The sequence below is a fragment of the Saimiri boliviensis genome, chromosome X (assembly GCF_048565385.1).
Source record: "Saimiri boliviensis isolate mSaiBol1 chromosome X, mSaiBol1.pri, whole genome shotgun sequence".
Taxonomy (NCBI): Eukaryota; Metazoa; Chordata; class Mammalia; order Primates; family Cebidae; genus Saimiri; species Saimiri boliviensis.
In genome coordinates, this window is record NC_133470.1 from 132,376,440 (window position 1) to 132,391,453 (window position 15,014).

Here is a 15,014-nt window from a genome sequence, read left to right on the forward strand (position 1 = left end):
CTTCTCTCACTAATTCTTTGAGGTAAGGGGCCCAGGAACGGTGTCCTTTCCTTGAAAGATGAGAACTGCTGTTTTGAATTCCTAGAGTCATCCTTCATGAAGGCAATTAGGCTAAAAAAGAATTCTGGTCACTTGAATACTGTCTTCTAGACATACTGCTTATTTATGGTTGTATCTCAGTCCCATTGAGGGCATTTATTCAAGAATTCAGTCAATAAAAATACTTGGGTACATACTCTATGCTAGTCTGTCTTCAAGGCATTGGGAACACATCAGTAAATAAGATATGTGGTCACTGATCTTATGGAACTTGGTCGAATGGAGGAAAAAGACATTAATTTGTTTAAATCATTGAACAAATTAAATAATTTGTTTAAAAGACATAAATAGTTACATATGTGGTGACTGTTGCTAAGAAATCAGGATGCTGTGGGAGCACAGAGGAAGCTTACTAATCCAGACTTAGGGTAGGGGCGTGGCCTGAGAGACATGGAGGAATTGACATATAAGGAGAGTTCTGAAAGAGTAGATTTAGCCAGGTGAAGAAAAGTGGCCATTGTCAAAAGAACATCCTAGGCAGGTAAAAGAGGGAAGATGGAGAGCTTCAGGATATTCAGAGAACCAAAATAACTTCATCTTTCTAAAATATAAAGTTTGAGGAGGAGTGGGGGTGAAAGATGAGGGTGGAGAAGGGTGGCAGGGGCCAAATAATATGGATATTCTTGCTATGCTAAGGGGTTTTAGCTAAATCCCAACAGCAATGGAAAACCACTGAAAAGTTTTAAAAGTATACTGAGGCTGGGCACAGTGGCTCACGCCTGTAATCCCAGCACTTTGGGAGGCCAGGGCAGGTGGATCATCTGAGGTCAGGAGTTCAAGACCAGCCTTGAACATGGCGAAACTCAATCTCTACTAAAAATACCAAAAATTAGCAGGGTGTGGTAGTGTACGCTTGTAATCCCAGCTACTCGGGAGGCTGAGGCAGGACAATTGCTTAAACCTGGGAGGCAGAGGTTGCAGTGAGCTGAGATCGTGTCACTGCACTCCAGCCTGGGCAACAAGAGTGAAACTTTATCTCAAAAAAAAGAAGTATTCTCAGCTGGCCACCATGGTGCATGACTGTACCCCCAGCTACTCAGAAGGCTGAGGCAGGAGGATCACTTGAGCCTAGGAATTAGAGACTATAGTGTACTATGATGGCACCTGTGAATAGCCACAGCACTCCAGCCTGGGCAACATTGCGAGACCCTATTTCTTAATTCAATTTATTATATGTTTAAAGTACACCCATGTTTATTTTAGAAAAATCGCTCAGGCTACAATTGTGAATGGATTGGAAAGAGGCCTGACTAGAGGCAGAACCTACTTCCTTTCAATATTGGCTCTTGGTTTTTATTGTAGTGTGCTATTTGAAGTGCCAAAGCTGAAAAGTGGAAAGAGTGCATTGGAAACTGAGAGTGAGAGTCTGGATAGCTTCACAGCTGACTCGGATAGCACCTCCAGGTGAGGTTCCCACATTTCCCTCATCTCCACATAACCCAAGTTGCGATTTTGTCCTGCAGCATCAGTGTTCCTGAGTTCTGTCCTCAGGAAGTTGAATGAAATATTTCCTCTGACCTCACCAGAAGTCTTTTTGGTAACATGTGTACTGATTTGGCTCTGAGCACAGCTTCCTGGATCATATTGGCTTCCCCAGTCGACTCCCCCAGTACCTTGGAGTATTCTTCTTAGCCCTGTAGCAACTGATGCTGCTATCCTTTAAGAATGAGGGATATGAGTGTTTGTGTTTGTGCAAAGTTGCCTATCTGATGATCTTCTGCATTCCTTCCAGGTAAATCAGATGTGAAGTATGCCTTCTGAATTTGGTTATTAGCATGACCCAAGCCACTGGCTTTCCTTCCATAGAGCTTTGATCTCTGGGTGCAAGGGGAAGGGGAGGAGGTGACTTAGTTATAACTTGTGAATCTACTTCCAGGAGAGACTCTCTGGATAAATCTGGCCTCTTTCCAGAATGGAAGAAGATGTCTGTTCCCAAATCTCAAGTAGAAAAGGTAAGCTTCAGGTTACTGAGCCACCTTTCTCCCTGCCCTTCCTTCCCTTCCTCCTTTACCTCCCTGTCTCCCTCCATCTTTCCCTTCTTCCCTCCCCCTCACTCTTTTCTTCCTCTTTCTTCCCTCCCTCCCTTCCTCCATTCTCTTAGGCAGAATTTATATCAGGAATTCAACAAAACAAATTTCAGTTCAGAGTCACTTGGGAGCATTTTCTAAGGTTTGGTTGAAATGTGTGAGAAAATAGGTTTTGTACTATTCCTAGGCACATAATCTTTCCTTTAAGTTTGTCATAGTCTTGGGAAAATCTGAGCCTCATTCTTCTTAAGGCTATCCTTCCTTACTCACTCCTACCTGTCCATCTGCCCTTTTCCATTTTCGTGCCCTTGTTCCTTTCTAGGAAACCCAGCCTGGAGGTCAAAATGTGGTATTTGTGGATGAGGGTGACATGCTGTTTAAGAAGAACACCAGGAAAATCCTCAGGCCTTCAGGTAACTGGTTTCCCTTACTCATCTTTTGGGACTTAAGTTCTGAGTACCCTTGATGGGCTCTTGGTATGGAGAAGAATAGGTCTCTTTTGATTTGGCTTTTTGGTCTTCTTCTCAGAGTACACTAAGTCTGTGATAGATCTTCGCCCAGAAAGTGGCCCCTTGGGAGACAGAAGCAAATCTGTCCCAGGCCTCAATGTGGATATGGTAAGTGCCCTTGTATTTCACTTTGTCACTATATGAAATTTTATTTATCTAGATTTGGCTTTAGTACCTGATATTCTCAATCAACCTATTTAATTCTTTAGGAAAAGGCAACATGAAACTTGATACCCCCAAATTTCTAAAGTAAATCTGGTTCCTGATTTGCTTAAAGGAAAGGACTGTCTTTGCTATCTCTTTTCTTTCTTTCTCTTTGACAGTGTCTCGCTCTGTTGCCCAGGCTGGAGTGTAATGGCACGATTATAGCTCAGAGCCTTGAACTCCTGGGCTCAAGCTGTCCTCTCACCTCAGCCTCCCGAGTAGTTGGGACTTTAGGCATGAATCATCATACCTGGCTAATTCTTTTTTGGGGGGGTGGGGGTGGGTGGGGGAGGTGTTGTCTCCCTATATTGCCCAGCCTAGTCTCAAATTCCTGGGCTCAAGTAATCTACCATCCTCTGCCTCCCAAAGTGCTGGAATTACAGGCATGAGCCACCATGCCTGGCCATCTCTTTTCTTTTTTTCTTTTTTTTTTGAGATGGAGTTTCGCTCTTGTTACCCAGGCTGGAGTGCAATGTCGCGATCTTGGCTCACCACAACCTCTGCCTCCTGGGTTCAGGCAATTCTCCTGCCTCAGCCTCCCGAGTAGCTGGGATTACAGGCACGTGCCACCATGCCTGGCTTATTTTTTGTATTTTTTGTAGAGACGGGGTTTTGCCATGTTGACCAGGATGGTCTCGATCTCTTGACCTTGTGATCCACCCGCCTTGGCCTCCCAAAGTGCTGGGATTACAGGCTTGAGCCACCACGCCCGGCCTTTATTTTCTAATAAATTGCTGGATATATGGCTGGGGCTCAAATAAATACTTCTCTTGGTTAAAATGTAAAGAGATAGCTGGGTTGGGGAAAGTCTAATGGAAAAGAGTTATAGCTTCTATGAAAAACATTAAATATTCTTATCTTATTCTTTGAGATATGAGAAGGATGGTTGGAATAGAGCTGGGAAGCCTGAAATGGGAAGACATATAAAAAGAAGAATGTGTGCATACATATGCAACTTGGAGCTTTGTGACAATTATGGCTCCCACTACAGGAAAGATGTTAGTCTTTGAAGCTAAAGAAAGGTATTTCTTTTATTAATTCTGAATCTATATTGTTCTAGGAAGAGGAAGACGAAGAAGAAGAAGAAGACATTGACTACTTAGTGAAGTTACATCGCCAGAAGTTAGCCAGAAGCAGCATGCAAAGTGGCTCCTCCATGGTAAGTTCTATTAGATCTGTGGTTATAGGCATATTGGGGTACTAGGAAGAAAAGAAGCACCTCCCTCGAGCAGACTCGGGACCTGCGGAAACCATCCTCGTCACTCTTTTCAGTTAAGTAAGATGCATTTGTTTGTTCCTATCCTCAATTTAGACTATAGGGGCTTAGTGTACACTAGGGGACTTCCTGAGTCCCCATCCTGGAGATTATCACATTAGATAATTAAGACTGGGAACATTCTTCATCACAGCTTTGTGAGCAGTAACCTTAACTTATCCTCTAAAGGGGTACCCAGGCTGTGAAGTAAGCAAGATCAGATTTCTTCATCATAGCGCACTCTAAATTCCCAACATTAAAGGAAAGTGAGTGTCATGAGAGCGGCTCTGGCAGGGTTAGTCGACATCAGGGTATGGTTAACAATCAACACCAGCAGTCAGGATGATGAAGTTAAAGGAACATTTATGAATCAGGGCCTGGTTCTGTCATAAGCATGGAGACTGATATTTAGGGAAAGAGTTAAGAACAAGAGTAAACAGAGTTTGTTCACATTCACAGGAAGAGAAGGTCAGCTCACATGACCAATTACTACCAGAAAGGAAGGGGCCTTTTCACTTCTGGTGGGGTTTCCTCCCTCCCACTCCCTCCCAATTTTCTCTATAGGCCCTGATAGACACAAGGTGGATAAGAGAAACCCACCTTGTTTTCGTGACTGACACTGTTCTAGCTGATGTTTTAGTGTAAATAACACAGTCCCCAAATGGACTTACCTGCCCCTCGCCTCTGCTCCCTGCCCACCTCCTGGGGCAGGTGAAAGTGAACACTAAAATTTGTACAAACAGGAGAGGAAGAGAAGCTAAGAGGCTAGATGAGCCGTGAACTGATTTATTCACCTGAACAGTTATGAGTCCTGGTAGTTCTCCTTTACCCTCTGGGTCAAGGAGTGTGGGCAGCACTGGATCATTGCAGGGGCTTCTGAAACTTCTCTTCAGTGACTGTGGCTTTATCATGAGGGAAGATATGAACAACGGGGGTGGGGGAGTGTGCCTTCCCCAGATGTTTGTGAGTGCTTTTTCTTCAGAGTACAATCGGCAGCATGATGAGCATCTACAGTGAAGCTGGTGACTTCGGGAACGTCTCTGTGACTGGCAGGATTGTCTTTTCCCTGAAGTATGAGCAGCAAACACAGAGCCTGGTCGTCCATGTGAAGGAGTGCCAGCAGCTGGCCTATGCTGATGAAGCCAAGAAGCGCTCTAACCCGTGAGTGCTTCTGGAACCTGACTGATGCTCTGAGACCAGAGACCAGACCCCAGCATCTGTCTGGGCACTCTTGAAGACAGCTTATCCCTTTCTTGGGGAGTAGGGAGGTGTGATGTAGGAAAGGAACCAGGATTGGGAAAAAGCAAGAATGGCATGTCTAAGAGGGCTTGAGGTGACATTTTTGACATCATATATCACCATGCCATATTCATATGGAGAGCAGAAAAGTGAAGAGCATGTTGAGAAAGGCCAGCAAATTACTCAGTGCACTCTTTGATTTCTAGATATGTGAAGACTTACCTTCTGCCTGACAAGTCCCGCCAAGGAAAAAGAAAAACCAGCATCAAGCGGGATACCATTAATCCACTATATGATGAGACCCTTAGGGTAAGTATCTAGACACCAAGGGTAGGAGAACCTGTTTTGTCTTGTGCCCTAGGCTGTAACTATTCCTCTGCAACACGGCCAGGTGACATGAGTTTCAGTGGGCCATGTCTGTGTCTGAGGATACATTGGGTACCTGTTCACATCCTGATTTCCTGGATTGTTGTGAAGCTGGAGATTCACATGGCCACAAATCTCATTTTAAAAAGACATTTGAGATAAGGAGTCTCCTTGTCAGTTCTTTTTGGACGACTCAGTATTCTCTAACCTACTCAAGGAAAATCTAATTTTCCAGGTCTTCCTGTGGAATATGGTAGGTTTTTTATAAAATGAGGTAAGTTGAGGCTTTGAGTGAGGAAACTCAAAGTGCTTAGGGAATATAAAGGAATTTGGTATTCAGGACTAGTGACTTCAGGAATGGTTGCTCAGGTTTTGGAATATTCTTGTCTGAGGAATTACCCTAAACTAATCATCTTGGGCTTCTACTTTCCCTTCCCAGTATGAGATCCCAGAATCTCTCCTGGCCCGGAGGACCCTGCAGTTCTCAGTTTGGCATCACGGCCGTTTTGGCAGAAACACTTTCCTTGGAGAGGCAGAGATCCAGATGGATTCCTGGAAGCTTGATAAGAAACTGGATCATTGCCTCCCTTTACATGGAAAGGTAGCCTGCTTTAACAACTCATGCAGTTTGGATTTGAGGTAGAATTGTCTGCAGTAGCCTCTGCTGGTCTATGTTGGTAGCGTCTTTGAATGTAGTCTTCTCTGGAGTTCTAGTGCCCCCTGCTGGTGTTTCTGAGTTTCACAGCAATTTCAGAGGCATTTGTATATCCTGTGTGCTGTATAAACCAGGCAAAGTATGAAGCCATGGTTTTGCTTTGAAAACATGTTCATATGTGTCCTAAGCTTTGCCTCCTAACCTTCCACAATCTGGGTGTATCCTAACATCCTAACTCGCACCTCTTCTCCAAGCTAAGCTTCTGTGTATATCCTAATTTGCACCCTTTTGCCAAGCTACTGCTTTACTTCCAAGGAGGAAGTAAAGCAATTCACGGAGCTCCAATTACTATACTCTTGGTCACAGAGGCCAGGGAGAATCTGACTTTGGAGATGGCACTTAGGGCCAGAGTGTAGCAATATGGCATAATCATGCCTGGGATCTGAGTGCAGACCTGTATTGGAATCCTGGTTCTGTCACTTGCCAACTAGATGAGTCACTTAACTTATAAAATAAGGTAGGGAAGTCATCTGGTTAAGATGACATTGCTAAAACAGAGGACTTATTCAGCAACTTCTTGATTATCAGAACTATACAATGACATGACAAAGTTCATCTTTAGGTTTTTTTACATTAGCATTTTAACTGTTTAAAACAATACATGGTCCATAAACTATCTTTGGGAAGTTAGATGAGAAAGTAGTCATGGTGGCTGCCTCTAGGAATAGAGACTGAGGTAGAAGGAATATTTAGTTTTCTCTATATCCCCTTTTTAAGCATTTGAACTTTTTACCATGTTAAGAAATTTAAGCAAAAATGGACTTAGGTACACAAGGTTTAAAATTAAAACAATGTAAGGTATATTAAAAGGAAAGTAGGTTTCATTCCTTAGAAATAATCACTGTTAACAGTTACTTGTGTATCTTTCTAGAAATTTTGTATGGCCGGGTGCAGTGGCTCATGCCTGAAATCCCAGCATTTTGGGAGGCAGAGGCAGGTGGATCACCTGAGGTTGGGAGTTCGAGACCAGCCTGACCAACATGGTGAAACCCTGTCTCTACTAAAAACAAAACAAAACAAAAAAATAGCTGGGCATGGTGGCGCATGCCTGTAATCCCAGCTGCCTGGGAGGCTGAGGCAGGAGAATCGCTTAAACCCGGGAGGTGGAAGTTGCACTGAGCCAAGATTGCGCCATAGTACTCCAGCTTGGGCAACAGAGCAAAACTCTGTCTTAAAAAAAAAAAAAAAAAGCTGGGCGCGGTGGCTCAAGCCTGTAATCCCAGCACTTTGGGAGGCCGAGGCGGGTGGATCACAAGGTCAAGAGCTCGAGACCATCCTGGTCAACATGGTGAAACCCCGTCTCTACTAAAAACACAAAAAAATTAGCTGGGCATGGTGGCGCGTGCCTGTAATCCCAGCTACTCAGGAGGCTGAGGCAGGAGAATTGCCTGAACCCAGGAGGCGGAGGTTGCGGTGAGCCGAGATCGCACCATTGCACTCCAGCCTGGGTAACAAGAGGGAAACTCCGTCTCAAAGAAAAAAGAAATTTTGTATTAAGCAGCCCAGATATGCATCCATGTATTTATATATATATATTTTTTACACAAATGGTCTCACATGAACCTCATTGTACACATCTCTTTTTTTTTCATTTAACAATATATCATTGACATCCTTTTGTGCCATCACTTACAGATCTATATCATTTTAATTGCCGCTGCATGGTATTTTTTCATGTGCCTGTATTACAATTTATTTATCATTCCCCCACTAATAGACATTTAAATTGTGTGAATTCTTTTTTGCTCTTAAAACTATGGTATAATATATTTTCATCTTCTTTTGTGAATGTAACTGTCAGAGAAATTCCTGTTGGTGGAATTGCTGAGTGAAAGGAAATATACATCTAATATTTTGATACCTGTTGCCCTTGCAAAAAAAATAGTGACAACATTAAATTTTCCCTTTAAATACTAATAAAAACAGGAAAGCATTCAATAGCACAGTAAGATGACGATAGTCAACAGAAGTATGTGTATTTCAAAATAGCTAGCAGATTTGAAATGTTTCCAATGCAAAGAAATGAAAAATATTCAAAACGATGGATGTAACAAAATATCACATGTACCCCATAAATACATGCTAGTATTATATATCAATAAAAAGACAGGAAAGAAATTATTACCAAACTATAACATATTATTACAAATTTAGAATTTCTTAACCATTTGGCACCCAAGTCATTCTCTATAGTCAATATAATTATATTGGAAATGTCACCATAAACCATCATGAACTACTGTGAATAAAACTGCTTTATATAAAGAGAAGAAACCACATTAACATGGAGATATTTGCTCTTTGCAAATATTTGTAGCCAGAATAAATATGTGTTACTGAAACAAATATACCAGTTTCTAGCTAATGCAAAACTCCAATGAGAGTCCACTGGAACTCACAGAAATTTTCTGAAACATTTTCTAGAAATGAATAAATTGTGTAGACATTTTATAAACAACCAAAAAAGCCATCCCCATATTATGTATCAATTTTAATTTCTACATTTGTTGTTTCTGGTTTTCTTTTTGTTTTTTCCCTAGCAATCCATTTGCTCTCATGCAGTTTTCCCTTGCCTGGATCAACCTCCTGATTCTTTCGTGTCTTTCACATATATTAAACTATATCTTCTGAGTATGGTACATTGATCCAGACCTATGGGATTATTGGCTTCCTAGCATTGGTGAGGACCTAGGTTAGAGGAGCCCCAATTAACACAGGCAAGGCCGGGCATGGTGGCTCATGCCTGTAATCCCAGCACTTTGGGAGGCTGAGGTGGGTGGGTCGCTTGAGCTCAGGAATTCAGGACCAGCCTGGGCAACGTGGTGAAACCCCATCTCTACAAAAATTAGCTGGGTGTGGTGGTGTGCACCTGTAGTCCCAGCTGCTCGGGAGGCTGACACTGGAGAATCACTTGAGTTTGGACTCAGGTTGCAGTGAGCCGAGCGCCATTGCATTCCAGCCTGCCTGGGCTGTGGGAGTAAAACACTGTCTTTAAAAAAAAAAATACAAGCAGGTAAAAGGGCATCTCTAGTCTGCACCAGCTCATGTTCTGGATACTAAAGCATAAGGAACAAAGTCACGCAGAGAGAGCCAACAGAGTGAAGCAGTTCTGCCAACCAAAGCCAAAGACGATAGGCCACCTGCTACTCATCCCAGACATTCATTCATTCACTCTTATATTCATTCACTAAATATCTGTGGAGCACCTGTGCCAGGTACTTTGCTAAGTGTTGGGCATACTTGGACGAACAAAAATAGGCTTCATTCCTGTCTCCTGGCACTTCGACTCTAATGGTAGAGACAGACATTGATCAAAGATAAATAAATGTAAAATTTATAATTGTAGCATATTCAAATTTGTATAACAGAGTTTCACCTGGCCTTCAAATCTTTGCAAGCCCTCTTTTGTCTTTTGGAGGGGGAGGGACAGGTTCTGGCTCTGTTGCTCAGGCTGGAGTACAGTGGTGTGATCTTGGCTCACTGCAACCTCCGCCTCCTGGGTTCAAGTGATTCTTATGGTTCAGCCTCCCAAGTAGCTGGGATTACAGGCCCACACCACCACATCAGCTAATTTTTGTATTTTTTGTAGAGATGGGGTTTTTCCATGTTGCCCGGGCTGGTCTCGAACTCCTGGACTCAAGCATTTGCCCACCTCAGCCTCCCAAACTGCTGGGATTACAAATGTAAGCCATTGCACCTGGCTGAATGCCTTTTTTTTTTTTTTTTTTTTTTTTTTTTTTTTTTTTTTTTGCAAGCCCTCTTTTTAAAACTACTTTGTGTTTTTAAAAATCATACAAATAATATAAACTATTCTCATTAAAAAGACACTAAATGTGAATATAGAGTAAAAAAGTAAAAGCCTTCTTTCCTTTCCCTATTCTATTCCCCTCCCTAGAGGAATTGAGGATAAATTTGTCCGAATATTGGGTTTTTCTATGCAGTGTAGTATAGTCTTCAAAAGCATGGATTCTGGAACCAGTCTGTCTGAATTTGAATCCTGGCTCTGCCAATTACTGTGTGACCTTGAGCGACTTTCTTAACTTCTCTGTTCCTCTCTTCCATCACTTGTAAAATGGGGATAATAGTACCTATCTCATAGAGACAGTCATCAAACAAAATGATACATTTAATGTGCTTATAACAATGCCTACCACAGAGTAAGGGCTAATATAAGTGATAATGATAATCGTTATTTATATACATATATTTACATGTACAAATATGAATATATTTTAATATAAGTGGGATATTTTTCTGCATATTGCTTTGTTGACTTAACCCTACATCTTGGATATCTTTCCATGTCAGCATGTACTGATTCACTGCATTCTTTTTGATGACTGTAAGCCATATGCCAGACAAGGACACTACAATTATTCATTTAACTCTTTCTATATTGATTGCCATTTAGGTTGTTTTCACTAACAATGCTGCTAGCAAGATTCTCCATCATGGTCTCAGTCCTTTGTGAGTTTGTATGGCCACTTTCCTTGAAGATCTTTGAGAGTATTTGGAATTTAGTAACTATACGCCCAAAGTGGCATAATAGTGGGTATTGCAGAAGACTCTTCATTGGTTCTCCTTCTAATGAAACTGCCTTAGAAACCTGTGGCTGCCATGGCCTAGGGACCCTGGATTATATTCATACGAAGAAGTATCCTCTTTTGCCCTGATGCTGTTCTTGGGGGATAATTTTCGAATTTTCTCAGGGAGAGGTCCCAACAATTCCTGAGAAGCCCAGCTTGACCTGTTGGGTTTCCCTATGTTTCAGATCAGTGCTGAGTCCCAGACTGGCTTGCCATCACACAAAGGCGAGTTGGTGGTTTCACTGAAATACATCCCAGCCTCCAAACCCCCTGTTGGAGGTGACCGGAAAAAGAGTGAGTTTTCTTTGGGGCCCTGGATTTAGCTCTTAGTCTTCTGCATAGGATCTATGCAAGGCTGGTGCTGGCTACTGGCCAGCACTCTTGGAGAGATCAGATTGGGATGTTCCCTGGATCTGCTAGGGAGATTCCTTTACTAGGGAAGCCTCTTGGTGTTTTTTTCAACCAGAATGGAATGCTTTAGGGTTGGCATTCTTTTCTTTTTTAGGCTATTAAATGGACTTGGTCTTGGTCCAGCTGTGGCAAGCTACAGAAACTTTGGGGCTGAGAAGGGTGGCTGGGAGAGGTGGTAAAGTATAAAGGACAGGAAGTTGCAGGCTGAGGAAGCATAATTCAACATGCCAGGCACTGTGTTAGTGACTACAGTTGTGTAGATGAGTAAACCGTATTTGCTTTCCCTTGAGGAGCTTCTGTTTTGCAAGAAAGACAGTTATGTGCTAAAAGGACACAGATACAGGAGTGGTAAATTATGTCTGGTTACATTTGGGAGAGCTTTGAAGAAGAAGTCACATTAAAACTGGACCTTAAAACTTCACCAGACACAAAAGGAGGAAGAGGAGAGAAAACCATTTTCAGAAGAGGTTAACATGAGCAAAAGTTTTAAAAAGGCATGATAAATGTGGGGTTGTATGTGAATGTGTCTCTTATTTTAGAGGGATTGGAGTTTTTTGGTATGCTAGATGTGGGTGTGGGGCTGGAGTTTGACATGAGGTGGGAGCCTGACTGAAGAGGGCCTTGAACTTAAAGAGTTTCACTTGATCCATTGGCAATGTGTAGCCCAAGTTCTTTGAAAAAGTATACCTTCGGCAGAGTCACATCTATAAGGTTTGGGGGAATCAATGAGATCCCCCAATGAGGGTATGTAGGATGACTAGAGAAGAGAGGCAAGTATGGAACCAGAAAGATCAGGAACATGTTAAAAGATGAAGAGAGAAAGAAACATCAGTGACGTAAAAGGTTGTCAGGAGAGAGCTTCAAGAAGAAGGGGCGGGGGTTATTAACAGTATTGAAATACTACAGGGAGGTCAGACCAGATGAGGTCTGAGAAGACATGGCTAATTGGCATTAGATTGCATTTTCAGTGGATCAGTGAAAGCAGAAACCAGATTTCACTATAAACTAGGCTGAGTGAATGGACAAAGAAGTAGAGGTGTAAAGTGTAGACTTTTTTTTTCCCTCAGGGTAATTGATGGTGAAAGAAAGTAGAGACATGGAGAATAGCCTGAAGAAAAGATAAGGTTAAAGGGAGATTTTCTTTTAGAAGTTTTTTTTTTTTTTTTTTTTTTTTTTTTTTTTTTTAAGAGATGAGATTAGTATATATTCAGACTGAGGGGAAGGGACTAGTGGAGAAAGAGAGATTTAAATTGGGAGGTGGGGATTGAAATTGATGATGTCTGATGAGTCCTGTGAAGTGGGGATGGAATCAAGAACTCAAATGGAGGAGTTCCCTCTTTTTTAAGTCATTAAACCAATATCAGGCAACTTTATGTCTCTAAGCCTCAATTTCCTCATCCATTAAATGAGGAAAAAAATAGTGTGATTCTTAATGAGTTGTTTTGAGAATTAAATGCTTAACATAGTATCTGGCACATAGCCAGTTTTCAATAGGCATTTATTGATATTGTGGTTGCTATTAATAGAGTGCCCATTGCTTACTGGTGGGCACTGTGCTAGGCACTGAGGAGACAGGACAGGCATGGTTCTGTTATGGAGCTTGCTGTCTTTAGGAGCAAGGAAAGAAAGTGTTGCATTAAGAAGGCTCAAAATGAATCTAGAGGTGTAAGGGGCTCACTTGCTATGGCTGACATCCCTTACAGGTAAAGGTGGGGAAGGGGGAGAGCTCCAGGTGTGGATCAAAGAAGCCAAGAACTTGACGGCTGCCAAAGCAGGAGAGACTTCAGACAGCTTTGTCAAGGGGTGAGTCCCTAGACCAGCCTCAAACTAACCAGTTTCAGAACAAGACAGCTAAGGGAAGAACCCAATTTAACTTTCTCTGTGGATATTATCCAGTGTGTCCTACCACTCCCAGCAACTAAATTTGTTACTGAAATTAGGTAATGGCGAAACCTCCACCACCTTTGCACTAGTCTGAGCCCAGTTTTGATTGGGCTATAGTGTTGATAACCCAAAGAGGAGGGTTGTAGACAGGTTCTGACTTTTGTCTGACTCATGCTCTTAATTCTGGTTAAAAATCTGTGTATTCTGACTGTTTAGATTTGGGAACTCAGGGCTTCCCCCCCCCCACAATTTTTAACCTTTCCCCAAATTACAGATCACCCACTGACTTAATTTATCTAGAGATCATGTTTGGCTGAGCTTATAGATATTACTTTACTATTGGTTTTATTTAAAGAGATAAATTGTCTAGTAGAAACAGAGCCACATATTTAAAACGCGTTTTCAGTGGAGCACAGAATAGCCTCACTAATACTCTTATATTCATTTTCTCTCTAGGTTAAAGGAATTGAATCAGGTGAATGATCTAGTAGAGGGAGTGGGAACTCTGCTTCAGCAGATTCAATGAGGGGCGTGTATACTAGGATCTGGGTGTGGGTTCATCTTCCTGGGCTAGGACTGTGGTAGGGGAAAGGGGAATTTAGAGAGATACTGCCAGCTTTGGGTAGGCTGTTGATTACTCCCCACCCTCTGCCAGATACCTCCTTCCCATGAGGAACAAGGCCAGTAAACGTAAAACTCCTGTGACGAAGAAGACCCTGAATCCTCACTACAACCATACATTTGTCTACAATGGTGTGAGGCTGGAAGATCTACAACACATGTGCCTGGAACTGACTGTATGGGACCGGGAGCCCCTGGCCAGCAATGACTTCCTGGGAGGGGTCAGGCTGGGTGTTGGCACTGGTGAGAGCCCCTCCTCTATCCTTGCTTGTTTGAAAGGCTTCTTGTCTATTTCACTCCTAATACCACTCCTCCCCCCAACACACAAGCTCCTCTGTAATGACAGTTGTCTTCTTTCCTTTCAGTTAACATTCAACCAATACTTATTGAGTGCCTACTACGTGCCAGGCCTAGGGGAAGGCTGAGCTCATGCACTGATACGTGTACAGATAAATGTGACCCTGATTGCCAGGAACTCCATCATCTTCCCATCAAAAAAAAATCTACAAACCTACCTATATGTATATACCTATACATTCCATCCTCCATCCTCTTAATAATGAAAGAAGGGTCCTTGCTAGCAAAAGCTAAGCTCTCTGCAAGTCCTCTGGACCACCTCCCTCCCCCTTCTCAGTGACCTCACTTCTATAATCTTCATGTCTCAGTTTTATCCTCCCTACCTCCCAGGGGTGAATACAGATATGCTCTGGTATTTCCAATCTTATGAAACAAAAATAAACCTTCCCTTGACCACACTCTAGTTTCTTAAAAAGAATCGTCTCCACTTCTCACCTCTCCTTCAGCTCTCCTTCACTGTGATCTGGCTTTTGTCCCAACATTCTGCTGAGCAGTTGCTCTTGCCAAAATGTTGTTCTCATCTCACCAGAATTTTCAGCATTATTTAACATAGTGGATCACTCCTCTTTGCTTGAAACACGGAGCTTCTATTGACACTGTACTGTGATTCCCTTTTAAGTCACTGCTCACCCCTTCTCAGTTTTCTTCGTAGGTGCTTCATGCTGTACCCAAACTCTAAATGTTGGTGCTTTGCAGAGCTTAGCCTCGGATCCTCTTCTTTGCTCTCTCCGCCAGTCTCTG

At 42.4% G+C, this 15,014-nt stretch overlaps 1 protein-coding gene across 3 annotated transcripts in view; it reads left to right on the plus strand.

Annotated features, from left to right (window-relative positions):
* Positions 1-15,014, plus strand: part of SYTL4 (synaptotagmin like 4) — a 52,941-nt gene that overhangs the window by 36,153 nt on the left and 1,774 nt on the right. For 2 of the 3 annotated variants that reach the window (XM_074391980.1, XM_074391979.1), the window contains 11 exons: positions 1,402-1,503; positions 1,976-2,051; positions 2,449-2,539; positions 2,655-2,743; positions 3,900-3,998; positions 5,077-5,255; positions 5,540-5,642; positions 6,139-6,300; positions 11,186-11,294; positions 13,115-13,214; positions 13,951-14,486. In XM_074391980.1, coding sequence (XP_074248081.1) covers positions 1,402-1,503; positions 1,976-2,051; positions 2,449-2,539; positions 2,655-2,743; positions 3,900-3,998; positions 5,077-5,255; positions 5,540-5,642; positions 6,139-6,300; positions 11,186-11,294; positions 13,115-13,214; positions 13,951-14,341 — 1,501 coding nt within the window. In that variant the 3' untranslated portion in view covers positions 14,342-14,486. Of the gene's footprint in view, positions 1-1,401; positions 1,504-1,975; positions 2,052-2,448; positions 2,540-2,654; positions 2,744-3,899; positions 3,999-5,076; positions 5,256-5,539; positions 5,643-6,138; positions 6,301-11,185; positions 11,295-13,114; positions 13,215-13,950; positions 14,487-15,014 lie in introns of those variants that run through there. The other variant, XM_010350840.3, reaches the window with a different exon arrangement.